The sequence below is a fragment of the Argentina silus genome, assembly GCF_951799395.1.
Source record: "Argentina silus genome assembly, chromosome: 10".
NCBI classification, from domain to species: Eukaryota; Metazoa; Chordata; class Actinopteri; order Argentiniformes; family Argentinidae; genus Argentina; species Argentina silus.
In genome coordinates this window covers 10,319,145-10,336,939 of record NC_139664.1, presented here as the reverse complement: position 1 = coordinate 10,336,939, position 17,795 = coordinate 10,319,145, and the positions used below count along the sequence as shown (strand labels likewise).

At 37.8% G+C, this 17,795-nt stretch overlaps 1 protein-coding gene across 1 annotated transcript; it reads right to left on the bottom strand.

Annotated features, from left to right (window-relative positions):
* Window positions 1–865: 865 nt before the first annotated feature.
* Window positions 866–17,715, bottom strand: LOC310811117 (uncharacterized protein). The gene is made up of 25 exons (XM_083679174.1): window positions 17,609–17,715; window positions 17,318–17,447; window positions 16,509–16,673; window positions 16,260–16,397; window positions 15,247–15,398; window positions 14,701–14,804; window positions 14,212–14,404; window positions 13,718–13,849; window positions 13,484–13,627; window positions 12,457–12,592; window positions 11,613–11,763; window positions 10,116–10,252; window positions 9,339–9,450; window positions 8,686–8,749; window positions 8,043–8,252; window positions 7,360–7,505; window positions 6,426–6,544; window positions 6,146–6,270; window positions 5,924–6,021; window positions 5,685–5,821; window positions 5,444–5,568; window positions 4,906–5,051; window positions 4,505–4,607; window positions 4,196–4,338; window positions 866–3,228 (listed from the first exon to the last, which is right to left on the bottom strand). Exons 2-25 carry the CDS (start codon window positions 17,445–17,447, stop codon window positions 3,102–3,104), a joined length of 3,237 nt encoding a protein of 1,078 aa, XP_083535300.1. The 5' UTR covers window positions 17,609–17,715; the 3' UTR covers window positions 866–3,101.
* Window positions 17,716–17,795: the final 80 nt, after the last annotated feature.

The following is a 17,795-nucleotide window of genomic DNA, read 5'->3' as shown; positions in this document are numbered from 1 at the left end:
GAACCGGTTGTTTGTTCCTGCCTCCCATTGCTCTCAGGTCATCCATTGGGCTCACACCTCCCTTCTCTCCTGTCACCCTGGAGTATGGCGGACTCTCTTCATAATCAAGCAATGCTTCTGGTGGCCGTCCTTGGAGAGAGAGGTTGGGGAATATGTGGCTGCCTGTCCTGTGTGCGCCCAGAACAAGGTCTCCTGCCTCCTGGTCTCCTGCGCCCGCTTCCTGTGCCTCATCGCCCCTGGTCTGACATCTCTTTTGACTTCGTCATACCCCCTCTGAAGGTAACACCACCATTCTTACGGTGGTGGACAGATTTTCTAAGATGGTTCACTTCATCCCTCTGCCTAAGTTGCCTTCCCCCAAGGAGACGGCGGAGGCAATGTTGTCCCATGTTTTTCGTCTTCATGGATTCCCTAGGGATGTGGTGTCAATCGGGGGTCGCAGTTCATCTCCCAGTTCTGGAAGGCTTTCTGTTCCCTTCTCAGTGCCACCGTCAGTCTCTCCTCCGGGTACCACCCCCCAGTCCAACGGCTAGACCGAGCGGCTTAACCAGGAGCTGGAGACTTGCCTATGCTGTCTCTTTTCCCAGAATCCAGCCACCTGGAGCAAGCACCTCAGCTGGGTTGAGTATACACATAATACCTTGCCTGGCTCTGCTTCTGGTCTCTCTCCCTTTCAGTATGCCTACGGTTATCAGGAGTGGAGTCCTTTGCCTGTGTTACTCCAGTCGTTACAACAGCACTAAAACATTTAACAATCAAGTCATTTACCAAAGTCATTTATCTAAAGCGACTTACAATAGGTACATTTGTCGAAGTAAGTGAATCAACTATACATCAGTCATCGTAAGTAAAACGGCAGTCAGTGTGCTAAGAAATGTATTTATTTATTATTTAAGTTCAGGTAATGTATGGTGTTAGGAGGGCCTTGCAGAATTTCCTGCTACCTAAAATTGATTTGAAATTGAAAACAACTGAAACATTAAAGGTCCAATCTGAAATTTCAACAACCTGACTTTGGCTGGTCAGCTGGGGGATGGAGATGGGGAAATGTAAGCACTATGGAGCACTGCCTTGAAAATTAATCATTGTGAGGAATTAGACGCTAACAAAGGTAAAAGACAACGTATGTACATATGTGTGAGAGTGTAGATTTAACAACTAAGGTTATCTGGCAGTGTTAATACATTGTCTTAGTCAGTTTGCTGAGTGGCAGGATTCAGGACAACCATTTCTAACTACAAGTGGCAGTGCCAGTTGTGGATGGAATTTTAACATTGAATAATAAATAGAGCCATAACAACCATGTACTCTATAGGGACAAGGCACTAAAGGAAATCATACACAATGACATTTGAATATAGAGAGAGCATAGGAAAAAAAGTCAAGAAATAGTTCAATACAAGGGCAATAACCAACGCCCGCTTATGTTAATAAACATGATACCATCTACAGTATTTCCCATGTGTTGCAATGTGCTTTAGATTGCTGTTTAAAGTTAGAATGGAGTAAACGAGGCTTCTGAAAGCTCCATCATTTATGTGGACCCTCCACCCACAAATTATAGACTTTGTTGAGTGCTCAATACCAAAACAAAACATCAAACAATACCCTTCACATTGGAAAGATGTTCCACAACTAGTTAGTTGGAAATCTACTACTCATCAGATTCAGATTCAACATAAGCAGTCTATTGACAAATACCTGTAAGACAACCAAAGAATTTAACATTGAAAATGTTGACAGATTTTGACATTGATCAGACATGAAATTATAGATGTTAACTACATATTGCTATGGTAAGTTACAGAAATGTAGCCTACTCCTAGTGCTACTCTTTGTCCAAATATTTCCGGACCTAACTGTATATTGGTACTGTGACACAATTTTCATCATTTTGGCTCTATACGCCACCACAATGTATTTGAAATGAAACAATCGAGATGCAATTGAAGCGCAGACTTTCAGCTTTAATTCAAGGGGTTGAACAAAAGTATCATATGAAACGTTTAGGAATTGCAACCATTTTTACCGTGTCCACCGTGTTCCACCGTGTTTTATAGATGCTTCGGACCATGAGCAGTTCCAAGCCTTCTCCATACATTTTTCTTCCCATTATGCTGGTACAGGTTGATCTTAATTTCATCTGTCCAAAGAATGCTGTTCCAGAACTGGGCTGGCTTTTTTTAGATATTTTTAGCAAAGTCTAATCTGGCCTTTCTAATCTTGAGGCTTATGAGTGGTTTGCACCTTGTGATGAACCCTCTATATTTGCTCTTGTGAAGTCTTCTCTTTATGGTAGACTTGGATAATGATATGCCTACCTCCCGGAGAGTGTTCTTCACTTGGCTAGATGTTGTGAAGGGGTTTTTCTTTACCATGTGAAGGATCCTGCGATCATCCACCACTGTTGTCTTCCGTGGACATTCAGGCCTTTTTGTGTTGCCGAGCTCACCAGTGCGTTCTTTTTCTCTCAGAATGTACCAAACTGTTGATTTGGCCACTCCTAATGTTGCCAATTTTTTTGTTTTTGCAGCGTAAGGATGGCCTGTTTCACTTGCATTGAGAGCTCCTTTGACTGCATGTTGTGCATTCATAGCAACAGCTTCCAAATGCAAATGCCACACTCAGACCTTTTACCTGCTTAATTGATAAAAAAATAACAAAGGAATAGCCCACACCTGTCCATGAAACTGCTTTTGAGTCAATTGTCCAATTACTTTTGGTCCCTTGAAAAAGAGGGGGCTACATATTAAAGAGCTGTAATTCTTAAACCCTTCCTCCAATTTCGATGTGAATACCCTCAAAGAGTCTGCTGAGAGTCTGCACTTTAAGCCCATACCAAGAACTGTAACTTGAATATGTTTTGGTAAACAGCTAAAATAACAAAAATTATTTCCAAATATATATGAGTATATATTGAGTCCAAATATATATGGACCTAACTGTAGTTGTAACATGCAATTTGTATCAAAAATCCAAAACCTGGGATAACACCAGTTTACACACTACCGATTAATGTGTTGCTTTCAAAGATTTACGCACAGTTAAGAATATAGTATAGAATATGGAAGACCACATTTAGGCTACCACATTGTGTCTATCTAAACACTAGTCTCCAAAATTTGCTGTCTGCGATAGTTTTTCACCATTGTTTTCATCTGTTTGTCCTCTTTGAAATCAGTTCTTCTTAGGAATTTTCCTACAATTGGATCAGTCCCCAACCTTCCCCTGTAAAATCAGAAGACAGTTCCCATTTACTTAAACAGGTCAATCTCAATAAGAAAATTGTCAACTGCAGTGGTAAAGAGAAACATTCTACTTGCATTTGACAATACTTTGTAAGTTTGTGCCCGGCCACACACATTTATTTATTTCATATCCATCAAAAAAGTATTGAGCCAAGTCTGAGTCACACTTTATTTGGATAGTCTCCTTTAGATGATCTACAGTTGCTCAAAATATCAACAAACTGTCAACTTGCTAGGGTTCCAGTTAGGGACAGGTTTAAGGTTGGAGTTAGGGTAAGGGGTTTAGGGAAAGGATAAGGATTAGGGTTAGTGGATAGTTAATGTTGACAGTTGGTACATCTACTGAACATCTTATATTTTTAGGACTATCCAAATAAAGTGTTCATAGTCTTGTCTATGGGGCTTATAATGCGGCTCATACGTTGACAGACAAAAGTTGATAAGCGGCCATGCAAAAATTGTCTAATTCTTTACAAGCATCAAAACAACTTTTCATAGTTAGACAGATGCATAACATATTATTTGTGGATTTTATCAATCTCTGTGGGTTCAGGCCAGTAGTCGTGGAATTTAAGGCCATGCCAACACAGACATTTAATGAAAATGATTTTGTATTTATGTTGAATCACATGTTGAATGACAGCAGAGAAGGCAATCAGCCATGTGTCAATTTGACGTCACTTTTATGTGCGTCAAAAGTTGAAAGTTAAACTTTTGATGGATGACGGATGTGTTATTGGTTCCTTCATGCATTTCTTTAGTTTCTGTGCGGTTGGGCCCTGAAGCATCAGTTTCAAATGTAATTTTTGGTTAAACAGGATCTCTATCCCAGTGGTGTTTAAAATTAAAATATTCAGCATCAAGTCAAATGTATTTTCGCTTTTTTTGTCAGTAAATTATAGGGCTTAAGAGTTCATCATGGAAATACATGTCAATGTACAACTTACTTTTTCAGATGTGTCTCAATGGCACTTCGCTCAAAAACTGTTCCATATTTGGTTTTCACTGGATCAACGAACATCCTTTTGGTTAAGTGACAAATAAGATGTGGGGGTATTGACTTGTCAGTCAACTCTTGACCCACCAATTTCTGTAAGTTAAAAAAAAGAGGTTTTGTTTAGTCTTATGACTGCTCAATACAAGGGCATTTGTAATTTAGCAGTGTAATGTATTTATCAACTAAAAAGGCAACAATGTAGTGTGTTTAGCCTATTGACACATTGCAACTAATCAAAATAAAACCAAAGTTCATTCACCTTCTCCATGTCATCCATTGAATTGCCAGCAATTTTCTCAGTGTTGTTCTTGGCTTCTTGGTCATACTTTTCTCTGCTGGTCATGAACTCCTCTGCCAAAATACTTTTAGAAAACAAATGTATTACAAAAACATTCATGTAAGCATAACATACTGTACTAATGCATCCAACAATTTAGACTATACTGTTTCTTAAACAGGGGTCTCCAACTCCGGTCCTGGAGAGCTACTCTGTGTTCCAGCCCTACACAAATACATCTGATCTTTTGTGGGCCCAACTGAAGACCATAATTGATTGTTTAAAGGTGCGTTAGCACTTGGCTGGAAGAAATGCCTGCATGCCCAATAGCTCTCTAGGGACAGGGTTTTCAGATTTTTTTTATATTTCAGATTATCATCCACCTGTCAAGTGGATCTTCAGGCTCTGGGACAATGAGCAGTCCATACACTGCATCCAGGATCTCTCTCATGGTGATGTGAGCAGAGTAGTTTCGGTCAAAGATATTGTGACAGATACGGCCCACACTGTTGACATTGCAGTGGTAAACCTTTGTACACGTTAAGGAATTTAATTAAACTGAAGCATTATGATGATATATGTGCAAAAATACTTTAGCAAACAGATAAATTCTAATGCCCTTGAGATTCCAACAGGCTACTTAATAACTAGGGCTTATGATTCTGTTAAATTTGAGTTATTAGCCTAGATTTGCTAGACTGAAATCTGTGTGTTGAGGTGCAAGCATTGAGTATATGCAACAAACCCTGCTCTGCTGCAATTGTTTTGACAGCACCACATTTGAATACAACCTTTTCATGTGCAGGTGTGCGAGTTTGTCACATTTACCTTACAGCAGCAAGGCATACAGGAAATCTGTCTGCAGTCTAAACTGTAGTCACTGATAATATTATCAATACTGTCATTTGCACAGCAGGATACAGGTGTGACGAAGCGTACAAGTGGTGGCTTCACAGGGTAATCATCACCAAACTGGCAGTACAGCTCAAAGGTTCCATTCTCGTAGGGTGTTTCTGGAGGACCTCGCAAGAGAATCTTCCAGAACGCTGAAAAGGTAAGAGCACCATAATCTAGTACCATTCATTTCTAGCTAGCAATGTAATTGCTCACTGCACAGCCTATGCAACATCAAACCACTGTTATGACTCAAAAACTCACTTACTGAAGTCTGACTCTGATGGATAAATAGTACAGAATGGATGTGGGTCACAATGCAGGCTCTTCAGCTCTTCCAAGATGCGCCTGTCCTTCTCCAAAAAACGACGGCTCTTGGACTCTAGGATCTTCTTCTTCAATGCACTATTTTGTGAAATATTTGTTTTGTTCGATTAATATCAGTGTAAGAATTCTTGAAAATAGTTCCCACATTCATTAGAAGCAGTAGAAATAAATATCAGTTACTTCTCTGTCACAGTCACTTTGTCGCTCAGCTCACTTGGCAGAGCAACCTCTGGTTCCTCATCATAGCCTTTGCTAGCAAAGAGAGTTGTTAGAACATTCTGTAACAAAAGGCAACAAAAAAAACATGATTAATTATTAGTTATCAGTTAATGTTTAATGTAACTTTCATGTCAGTGAATCAATTCAAATTACTAATTTCAATTGCATTCTGGGTCACTCTACCTGGCTTGTAATGGAGGATAAGTCAAATTTCTTCTTCGGTTTCCTCATCTCAAGAGAAAGAACTGTTTCCATTTCGAAAAGCTTAAGGCCAGCTTTGCTCGTCTTTGGTCTGAAACAACACCCTCCTACAATAAAATAAGCATGGAGTGGATTCAGTTAAGTTTGGGTTGAGTGTGGCATAGTTAGTCAGTCAAGCTATCAAGAAGTAGGCTAATTATACAACTCAAAACATGTTTACTTGTTAGATACAATAACCTCATGAGAGAGGTAGACATCATACCTGTTGCATTGCTAATCCCATGCAGCACATTGTTTTCCACCTTTCCCACGAGGAAAGCATCAACAACAATGTCAGAGCTCATCAATTTCTTTGTAACCGCAACTGGGTCTGCCACTGACCTATCATTAAGAAATCAATAAATTAAATCTAATATTAAACAATACCACTTTTGTTAAAACACTGATTCTCAATGCACTGGGAGAAATTGGCAACAATTTCAGACCTACTCTTTCAGACCTACTTGAAATATTAAAATCGACATGCACCTGCAAAATCTAAAGAATTATTTGACGCTTTTGGCAGAATTAATGAAAATGACCTAAAATCCTTGGTAAAGCTATAGAAAAAGGTGACACTTCACACATAATAACAGATGTGGTGAATAAAGGTTCAGGTCTGCAACTTGATTCCCTTCAATTATCAAGTTGCTGCCTGAACCTTATTCATGAAAGTCTTTAGGAAGGTACTGAATCACTGATATTTAGCATAGGGAAAGTAGTGTCATTTCAGCTTAGCATTATCACAGAATTTGTCTTTTTGACAAATTGCTAACTGCTTTAGTTAACATTGGGCTCCAATTTGCATGTGCAAAAATGTGTAAAATGGGAGCAAAGTCGGCCATCTTTACCTTTATATTTCTAGTAGACACAATGAGAAATTATCCAATGGGAGTTTTGAATCCTGCGTGTAGCGTTTCCATGATATGCAAATGCATTACTAAAACTCAGGTTAAATAATCTGTGTTTTCTCAGAAACATTGTTAAAGACGGTACAATAAAAATCATGCTGTAGAGTGTTCTGAGTTGTTAGGTAGAACATTTGTTTTTCTCATAATTAGCACAAAGGTGAGAATTAACCTATTAACCTACTGTATATAAATTACACTTAGCATTTTGATAATTGTGCTGAAAAGCATTTAATAAATCAGTTTTACCCCACATCATTCCCATCTGTGAGACATAAAATACGGAGTCTGCAGTCTGGAAATCGCTCCTTGACTTTTTCCAGCTCGGCTATGCCATGGTTCAGGGCATCATACAACACAGTGCGTCCCATCGCCTGGAGATTGTGTATGTATTCCTGTACCAGGAAAGTGCCAGAATGTAAATAATGTAAAATACATAGATAACCGGTACATGTATTTGCAGATGCAAGCTATTTGCACCATACTGTTGATTAGATTTTTAATTTCTTGAAATAGATTAGAGAATGACACTGTATCATTAATGCCACAAAATCCCCAGTTAAAGTGAGATACAATCCAAACTCAGAGTTTGTCAGATGCTTTCAGACCTCAATGTTTCCACCATATGTTGTGTAGATCCAGCTATATATACACTGTACCTCAACCCCAATGCTGAATTTTTTTTATTCATATGGGGTATAGGTACACAACTGAGTCTACACATCTGATGTAGGACATGGACTCATATTGACATTAGATTACCTTCGAGGTCTGAAAGCATCTGACAAATTTAGATTTTGCAGTGTAATGTCACTTTAAGTCTTTAAACAAGTTTGAGTGTCTGATAATGAGTTCTCTTGTCTGGACACCTGGACATCAACTCCCACACGCTGCCTTCAGAAAATATAAATATGTAAATCATAAATATTCACCTTAAAGGTCTCCAGAGTCTCTGTAAATGTATGGAGAGTTTGGACTGACGAATCAAATTTCACCAGGCCAATGACATGTTTGAAGTCATATGCCATGCTTCTACATGCAAAGCTATCGAAGAGCTGCTTGACTGCATCCAACCTCTTCATTTTAACATCTGAATCATCATAGCATTCCTCGTTCATGGAGGAGCTTGAATCCATTAGCACCTTAAGAAGTTTGATGGACAACAAAAGAGAAAACCTCATTCAACTATGATAGAGTTTAAAGACCAACATCGATCTGTTGAAGGTAATTGTCAATCAGTTGAAATTATTGGTACTTTGTTTATTTAACAATTTAGTTGACTGGGACAGTTTAAATAATCAACATATTAGTTTACACATCAATGTAAATGTATCCTAGTTAGTTTGAGACATAACTACATCTGTAGTCCCTTGGCAGGTTTAAAAATATCACACATCAATACAAAAGCATTACATTAGACAACAAAATAGACAACTGATGTTTACCTTGAGTGGCTGTCTGCCTCATTTCTATTTTGTTGTCATTGCCCATGTTAAGTAATTGAATTTACTTTTGTCAACTAAACATGAATGATACAATTTGTTATACATGCAAAAACAGTTGATGATCAATTACCAGTATCGCCTCTATAGGAGTCCTGCTGGTAGTGAAGGTCTGGTCACTTCTGCTGTCTCTCATTCTAAAGAAAAATAAATAAAATATAATGATGAACAATGAAATGACGAGGAACATCTAAAGATAGAACATCTACTATAATGATGACATTTCCCTGGTCATTTTCCTAATATTCTGTGCAGATATTTTTACACCACAAGTAATAGTTATGATATGAATGTCATCTATGGTGGGAATGCAGGTTCCTTTAGGAGATCAAGATTGATTATGCTCACTACAAAGTCATAGGGCCCCATGGACTCCCATAGGGAGTTTTTATTTCATGGTGTCTCACACAGTTTACCTAGACTCGGTTGAATAATCACTTGTTTCTCTAAAATGTTGTTAAAGACAAGGCACCATAAAAATCATACTGTACAGAGTTTTAGGTATTTTTAGCACTAGCATTAGTGTTTTGCTTGAGCAAAATGGGGTCCTTAAAGTTACACAACACAATATTTCTCTAATTCTGTATCAAGCCACTTGGTGGTCAACATTTTGATTGAAGTGACTGTTGACATGATTAAAAATATATTATCTCATTCATTCACTGTTTCCCAATAAACATGATGCTATGACATTTTTGGAATATAAAATATTCACTTAGTACTCACTCTTTTGCCAACATGTCCACATTCACTTGTTGGACTTCTCCAGTCAAGCAATTGAAAACGTTGATGTTACAAGGTGATAATTTGTCTTTACTGATGTAAACACCAAGGTTATCTGTCAGGGAGTGCAAGCATGTGTAAAAATAGTATACAGAGCGACTTACAATAAGTACTTTCGTCTAAAGTAAGTGAATCAACTATACATCACAGTCATCGCAAGTAAGACTTTCCAACTGGTTCTATGTTGCTTCCCCTAACAAGCTGGGTTGTAACACACAAGAATAAAATAAGCTCAAATGTTTCAGATTCACTCACAACAATTCAATTCAGAACTATTCAGACAACATTCACTTGAAATGACCAGGGCCTCAACATTTTAACATTGGCCTGTGCAAAGGATTGTATGATGTGCTGTTGCTGATATTTGGAGTTAGTGTTTTCCAAAACTGCATGTCGAGACACTAGTTAAAGTAATGGGCACTAATTACAAAATTACATAATTGTGTCCTTACCTTGACAGTCTATGGACAAAGATTTGGGCATGGCATTTAAAGTATGCCAATGTAAAATCATATAATCAAGCTGGATTTACTGTCAATATTTCATCAATTGAAATTTCTGGAAGCCTTCCCAACTGTGGGTTTATACTCTTGACTCATGTTTTTTGACATGTTCAATGGTGTAAACAAGGTTTTGGTAACATCTCAGATTTTAACAATGCATCGTCCCAAGACTGTATGATCTAGCAAAATAGATTTTGAGTCCAGTGTATTACAGTACCTTCATTCAAGAGGACAAGGAGTGGCCCCTCCTGCCCTACAGCCTTTAACTGTAATGGTGGGGTCACTTTCAGATAAGGGTAGGCCTGCAGTCCTTCATTCATGTTGCTGAAAGTCTTCTCAACATTTATCTGGAAACTTTAATTTTGTTCAACATGATTAACCAACTACACTGTATTTCTAGATAGTAAAGGGGCAATCTGGGATTCAAACAACAACAAAGCGGTACTTATTTTGGTAAACAGCTATGGATGCAAGACTGACCATCCATGAGATCAAAATGATAGTTTTAACCATATTTTGAAGCTATACAGTGTTTGTTTACAATTACATTGTTTACAAAGAATGGAGTAAAACAAGCTTATATTTTGGGTTCTGATGGGGTAAGAACTGAGCCCATTAAGCATTTGTAAATTAGAATGAATTATCATATATATAATTAATTTAAAAGTCAAAACATTGATGTAGCTATCCCAGGTTGCCCCTTTTAAGCAGCTATTCGTAATTGTTTTTTAGCTGTCCCACTAACTCTGGGTAAACAATGCTGAAAACATGGTGTTGTGCTTAAGTAAAAGTAACCGAGACAGTTTAGCAAAGCGACTTCCCTTAGAAATGTAGTTTTACTGTAAAATGATACACTAGCACAGTTAAAGATCTGCAACACTTGTTGTTTACACACCTCCTCTCAGACTGATCTGGGCAGAGAGAAAGATGCATACTGCACAGGTAACCTAATGCCGCTATTTCCTTATCATTTGGCCACAAAACTACAGTCTTACTAAACTAAAGCGGTTTGTGCTCTACAGACATTCATATATTGTTTTTCCTCTCACTTCTTTGGGGTTACACATCTGCAATATAATTTGAATTTGCACAAGTAAAAAACACAACTGGATATCTGTGAGAGCAAATAGTAATTTCCGTTGAAAAATTTACCAATAAAGATGTATTGTAGGGCTGTACAGATTTTAACTAATAATTTAACTAATGCTTTAGTTGACAACTCATTTTAAAAACAATTTATCTGTTTTCTATCAATCAATCAAACAAAGGACAAGAAGTTAAAGCTAGAGTGAGTGACATTTAGCCAAGTAGTACAAGGAAGCTCGATTCAAGCAATTAGTAGCCAATTGTCTCGATCAATGGGAATGGCAATTTGCACCTTTTGATTTTGAGGCCATCATTTCATTGTACCCTATTACTCCTCCACTCATTGAGTTTCTTCTCTAGAAAAATCTCTGACCACCTAAATTGCAGGGTAAAAAATAAGGCGAAAGAATTCACAATTATCAGAAGATAAATAAACTAATAGGAAACAATTAATCAACACGTTTTTAATTGACTGACAGCCTTAACTGTATTGCAACTGTCTCCCTGGATGCACAACACAATGTTTTCTGTGTTATTTACCTGCTGAGCCACCCAATTCACAATTATGGATCGCGCCTTTATGGGCAGATTTTGAATGATATATGAAATAATATGAAAGAAACATTACTTTTGACCAGTCACATGGCCATATGAAATCCAAACAGGGAATGTTGTAATGGATGGTGGCAGACTGAGCAAAATCTTCTCAACATCTGTAGCCCTTGTCAAGGAAGTTACTTGCAGGTTCTCTTCAGAGCAGTTTGGAATTTTGTCTCCATCTTAGCAAATGGTATAATGATAGTTAGTTTGTGTGTCATGACAGTGTTATAGGCCACTCACATGATAATCGACATGCACTGCGCTCAACGCGCAGCTTGCGCCCAGAGTTCAATTAATTTGAACCCCATTGTCTGTCAGTAAACTGGCACACACACACACCCCATACTGGAGGTTTATCTATAGACTGTAAATGGCTTTCAGGTGTATGACGCCATCTACTGGTGCCAATAAATGCCTTGTGAGATACTGGATGATGAGACATGAGACACTGGAGCTGTGTTGGTACTAGGGGAGAACACTCCCACTCAAAAAACACACAATGAAGACTGTTGATTACATGGCGCTCCCCATGTAATCATAGATCATTTAGGCAAGTGCTCCCTCTTGTGTTTATTTAACTCTATGGGTTCATACAACTATTCTTCAACAGCTCTTTCAGAAACTTAGCAATTACATTTTCAATTATTACATTACCATTTCTTAAATATTGTATAAGAATAGGCATGAGTGCTTACATGGACAAACATAATGCTCTACTTTTTCAAATGCAATAATTTTGCAGATTAACTTTATAAGAACTGAGATTGTGGGAGCCAATTAAATTCCTGATTTTTTGGAGGGGCTCAATAGCCATTGTCTTATCTAAGTGGAAGAAGACTGTGCAATCTAGACAGAGACTATGCAAAGTCTACCTTTGATTTTTTGCAGGACATCTGCCCTTTCAAGGACATCTGGGATCCCAGGTATGTGAACTGGATCACTGAGGCGCTTGTTTTGTTGTGAGGTCAGAGCCATCGGTGCATAGTTCTCATGTACTGAGATCTCTCCCTAGGAGATAAAAACAAAAACATACAGTATGTGTAGTTTGTGTGAGAAATGGTATCAATTTAATAAGCATACAGTAATATCAGTGAAGTCAAGCACCAGTTCTGAAAGTTATTTACAAATATAGGAATTGTATTTCAATCTTCTAATTACATGTATTATTTCAATGCATGTTTTGATATTCTGTAAAATGTGCTTATCATGAAAGACTGCAGCAATCAACAAAAATGTAAACAATAATGCAAATACATCCCATGCAGGTAGCACTTTCTTTCCATGGCACCTGCTTAAAGAATGACATGCTATGCAAGCAGCATAACTGAAATAACACTTTTGCATCTCCATCCAGACTTTTCTATATTTTTCTCCTCTGACATTAGTACTTCATAAACTGAACATATTACAATGGCCACATTTTGGTAACTCCCTACTATTACAGGACGTCATTTGGAATGGTGTTTTTCACTGCTTCCTTTTTCATTTCATGACTCTTCATTTGGAGAGATGTCTCCTCACGAGACAATATCCAACTGTCAGGTTGGATATTGGAATTGCAGGCGCAATGGGACACACACACACACCTATATTTATATAAAACATCTAGTTTTTTTAAATGCCCACAAAAAGGCACTTCTAGGGCAGGGTGGAAACGGGGCTGGTAAAATGATACAACGTTTGTTTACAAAGTCCTGTATGACAATAAACGCAAAAACAATGGAGTAATGAATCCTTAGCGGGGTTTTTTTATATAACAAGATGGGATAGTTGTTCTGATTTCATTAAGGTATTTATAATACATCAATCTAAATCAAGAGGATTGCGGTGCATTTCATGATTTTAATTCATTGGAAACATTGCTGGCTTTAAATCAGAGGCAAAAGATAAAAGACATACCTCTGCCTCAGATATCAGATAGGCCCAACAAACTGTTGCATTCTCAAAAACATCCAGGTCTTCAATGATCTTTTCGCCTCTTTTTTTGTTAAGACTTGGCAACAGCTCTCTGAAGAGAGCATACAATCCCTCAACAATGGCAATCTAGAACAAATACATATTATTTTAAGCCACATGTGGAATAGCATAATATTGCACAGCATGTGTATGTTTGTATCACCCAATATGCATCACCTTTTGGATCCTGCTTCCAATCTCGTTTCTGCACATCATCTGATACAAGCTTTGAGCCAGAGGGTTGCACCCAGTTAGCTTTCGGATGTATGCTATCACCTTTTTGAATCCCTCTCCAGAATGTTTCTGTTTCTGCAAATATGAAGTAGAAAATGAATGGGACAAAGTTCATGGGTAAGACGATGGCACAAGCAAAGGAACACTATTGCACACTTCACTTGAGTATGGTGATAGAAACATCTTAAAGCAAATTTATATTTTGAAGAATACTTCATTGTCCATTTTCTTTAACAACTGAATGTGTACACCTGCCCAGCGACTGGAGACGAAAATAAGCTGTAAAGCTATAACTGGTGCATCAGATTTTAGCTTCTGAAATGTGTTTTAATTATACATTGGTCCTTGTCAAATAAACATAATAAATAAATAAATTAATAAATAGATGAAAACATACATACACAAACCAAGCATACAGAGTAGTGTGAATATCTTACAATAGCATACAGTGTGGAAAAGAAAACACTGAGTCCTCTCTGCGTTTGTTGCACTGAGGGAACAGTGTCATTGATGTAGAATGTCATGGTCTCCTGATTGTCTTCAGAGAATGAGGAAAGCGAAAAGTGCACTGTTGACTCCTCAGAGATCCCACAAGCTTCCAAGGTGTCCCCAACACTGCCGTGTTCACCTCTGCAAAATGATGAATACTGACTTAATGATGGTTTATAACAGATAGTAATATTACGAGGAAGTAAAAAGGTTACATTCATACCAGGGGAGGCTGGTGGAGGTAGGAATCGGTGGACTGGCTCATTGTAATGCATAGAATCGAATGATTCCGTTCCATGCATTACAATGAGCCCGTCCTCCTATTTAGTTAATGTAAATTCATGTACTCTTATTATAAGTTAAAGTGTTATTTTTATTTTACATTCTGATAAAGTATTACTAATCATGAATAAATGCATTATAATAGAAAAGGTTACTGATAATGGAGGACATGTGCTGGGATTCCACTTTCATTGGCAAGCCTCAATCTCAAGTCTTTCAATGTGTCACTTGCCAAGTCCACCATGAGCTCAAAGTCTCCCTGTAGATTAAAAATGCATTAAGGAGCTTCTATGGTATAACCAGAACCCATAGTTTTAGTAACTCCACCCAAAACCGTGCATCTCATCTATTATGGATTAAGGGGATGGTTCACTAAAAATACAAATGTACAGGTTTTCCTTATCTTGCCCATTGATTAACCCAGAAAGTACATTAGTGCATATTTGGGTTATTTGAATACTTTACAACAGTCCCTGGCTAACAGTAGCTCCTTGTCACCAAAATGTATGGAAGTCAATGGGACATTTGTAACATGCATGAAGAAGTCTTCAAAGTAACACAAAACACATTCTGTATGAACGTTAGGTTGTCCAAATTAACTGAAGTTATGGAGTTATTTTACATTGACCAATAAATGTAGTTAAAAACTTGAATAGTGATGAAGTTTATTGTTACAATTTAGGATTTTTTTTTTTATTCACCTTGAGCATGATGTGGCAGCGAACAGTATCCTCCCCTGAGTTTTCAATCATCTCTTGCTTCGGCATTTGGGGGGCTTGTTTCACATTCTCCTTGGGGGTAAATATAGCGTAGATCTCACTTCCATTTTCAATGTGCCTGTCTTTCAAAGACCCTGAAAATGGTTGAAATTCAAGATCCACATCAATACAAGGGACATTTCATGTAATAGTTTATTTTTCTCAAATTAGAGTATTACAATTCCTACACTTGTATGTTTGAGTTCAAATCGAGGTAACTTAGAGTTTGTAACTTAGTAGAGGGTTCACAGACCAGGGGCAAGATTGTGTGTGTGCAAAACATTGCACCACGTTTGCACGGAAATACAAATCACAATGCAGGATGTATAACTTCTCCTTTGACAATGACCATGAGAAGTTAGAGACCATGAGAAGTTGCAGATGTAAGGTCAATATCTGAAAGTTGTCACTAGCTGTGCAATCACAAAGTGTAGAAATCTAAACTCATGTTGGCGCTGTGTTGCACTGTGTGCTAATTAGCGGGAGAATATAAAGCTCTGGATCTGAATTGCATTCTTCTTCACATACAAAGTCGGAGAGAAAAATGAAACACCCGCACAGCACAAACATACATTCACATAAAATGAAATAAAAAATGTCAAGCCTAGATGGCGCAATTGTATCATTTTTTCTGCCATTAATGCAGTGTGGAGAGATGTCTATTGAAGTGACTTTATTCTGGCAGGCGGAATGGATATAATTGAGCTATTGGAAGTAAAGACAGTTTTATAACCCTTGCCACACAAAAGATATGGGTGCCACACACCTTTAAATGATTTATGCTTCAGTTTTCCATAATGTGTTACCTTAAATATTTTTTTAAAAATGTGTAAAATGGGATTGGGATGATACTGCGGTGCGAATCCTTTCCAAACTAATTCACATTGTACGACGGTGCCCTGGATTGTGCTAATCAATATTAATGGATATTACAGCATCAAGGACTGGACACTTACATGTGTTGAAGAAAGGATCATCAGTTAAAGGCATGCCCTCAACTGTGAAGAGGCACACAGCTTTAGAGTTTCCAATGGCCTCTTGATGACAAATCCTTAGCATCAGGTCTTCAAGTGTGTTTTGGGCAGGATCCATATCTGCATTCAAAGTTATACTATTGCTCAAACGTAATCAATAAAGGCACTTTTATGTCATGTTTTCCTTAAGTTACAAATGTTTGTATGTACAGTAGTGTGTGTTTCTCTCACCTCTTATATATTTGGGCTCAGAACAGTGAGGGTATGTGTATTGCAGTTGAAATGCCTCCAATGATCTTTGTGCGGACATCACTTGCGTTTGGGGCTTAGGGGCTCTGAGTCTTTGGATGAGAGCTTTCATGGTTGAAAAGCGTTTTTTCTCAACTTGAGTCAAACCTGTTAGGAAAAAAAATCATTTAGAATAAGGTCAATTAATGAATTGGCAAATAAATGTTGACAAGTAGTGACCAAATCTAGTGCAATTACTGAAGAAGGCCTCATTTCCCAGAGCACACTGAGGCGACTGAACGATAATAAAAGTAATGGTAATAAAAGTGAAAGCAAAAGCTGAACCACCATGATATTCAAAATGGTAGGGAAAAATAGCAGGAGGCAGAGTTGGATGTGCAAAATAATGGTGACATTCATTTAAAAAATAAGTGAACAAAAAGTAATGCAACATATACAAAAACAAACTAAATATGTTTAAATTCATGTTTATGAGCTCCTAAACACCGCGTCCACTTTGAAATCATCATTGTAATTTAAATGACGTGACAAACAAACTCAACTCAAGGGAGAATTTATATATTTGCATGAAGGCGACTACGGGAACTCCGGGAACGCGGCGCGTTCGTAGTGGAAAGGCCTGACCCGCCTTTGTCACAGTGTCCAAGGAATGACAATGTTTAAATGTCTAAGTAAGGTCTAACACAGGTAGTATTTAATCCATTTATGTATTTATTTGGATGTAGAAACTAATTTCATTGAATGAGTTACATTGAATCAGGATGTCAGCTAAGACCTGGCTGTGAGCTTACCCATGTTGTCCAAATCTTCACCATCAACGCTGTCAACAAAATCTCTCTCATCTTTGACACCCAAATTGAGGAATTTGTTGTAGAATGCCTCAAGCCTGTGCTGCTGGAGTAGGTTGAATATTTTATCCATCTAGATAGAACAAGGTCAAACATCAACTGATTTGCAATGTTTTTATGGCAACTTTCATCACACATTTCTACAACTGCTAACAAACATTTCTATCTCGCCTCATTTTTCCATAAAGTTTGTTTTTTCTGCTATTTTCCTTCAAGAACTAAAAGAGCAGTTACCTTAACGAATGTTGCTTCAATGTCGTAGTTGCTCCGAACATTTCGGTTTCGATTTCCAACTATGTCTGTGGGCTGTGGCTGTAGTTAAGAATGAAACTTAAATTGTTGTTACGTCTGTTTTTTGGCAATTGCATTCATGGCAGAATTAAGTTGTGGTGTCGAGCGGGTCAATCCCTTGAAACGAAGT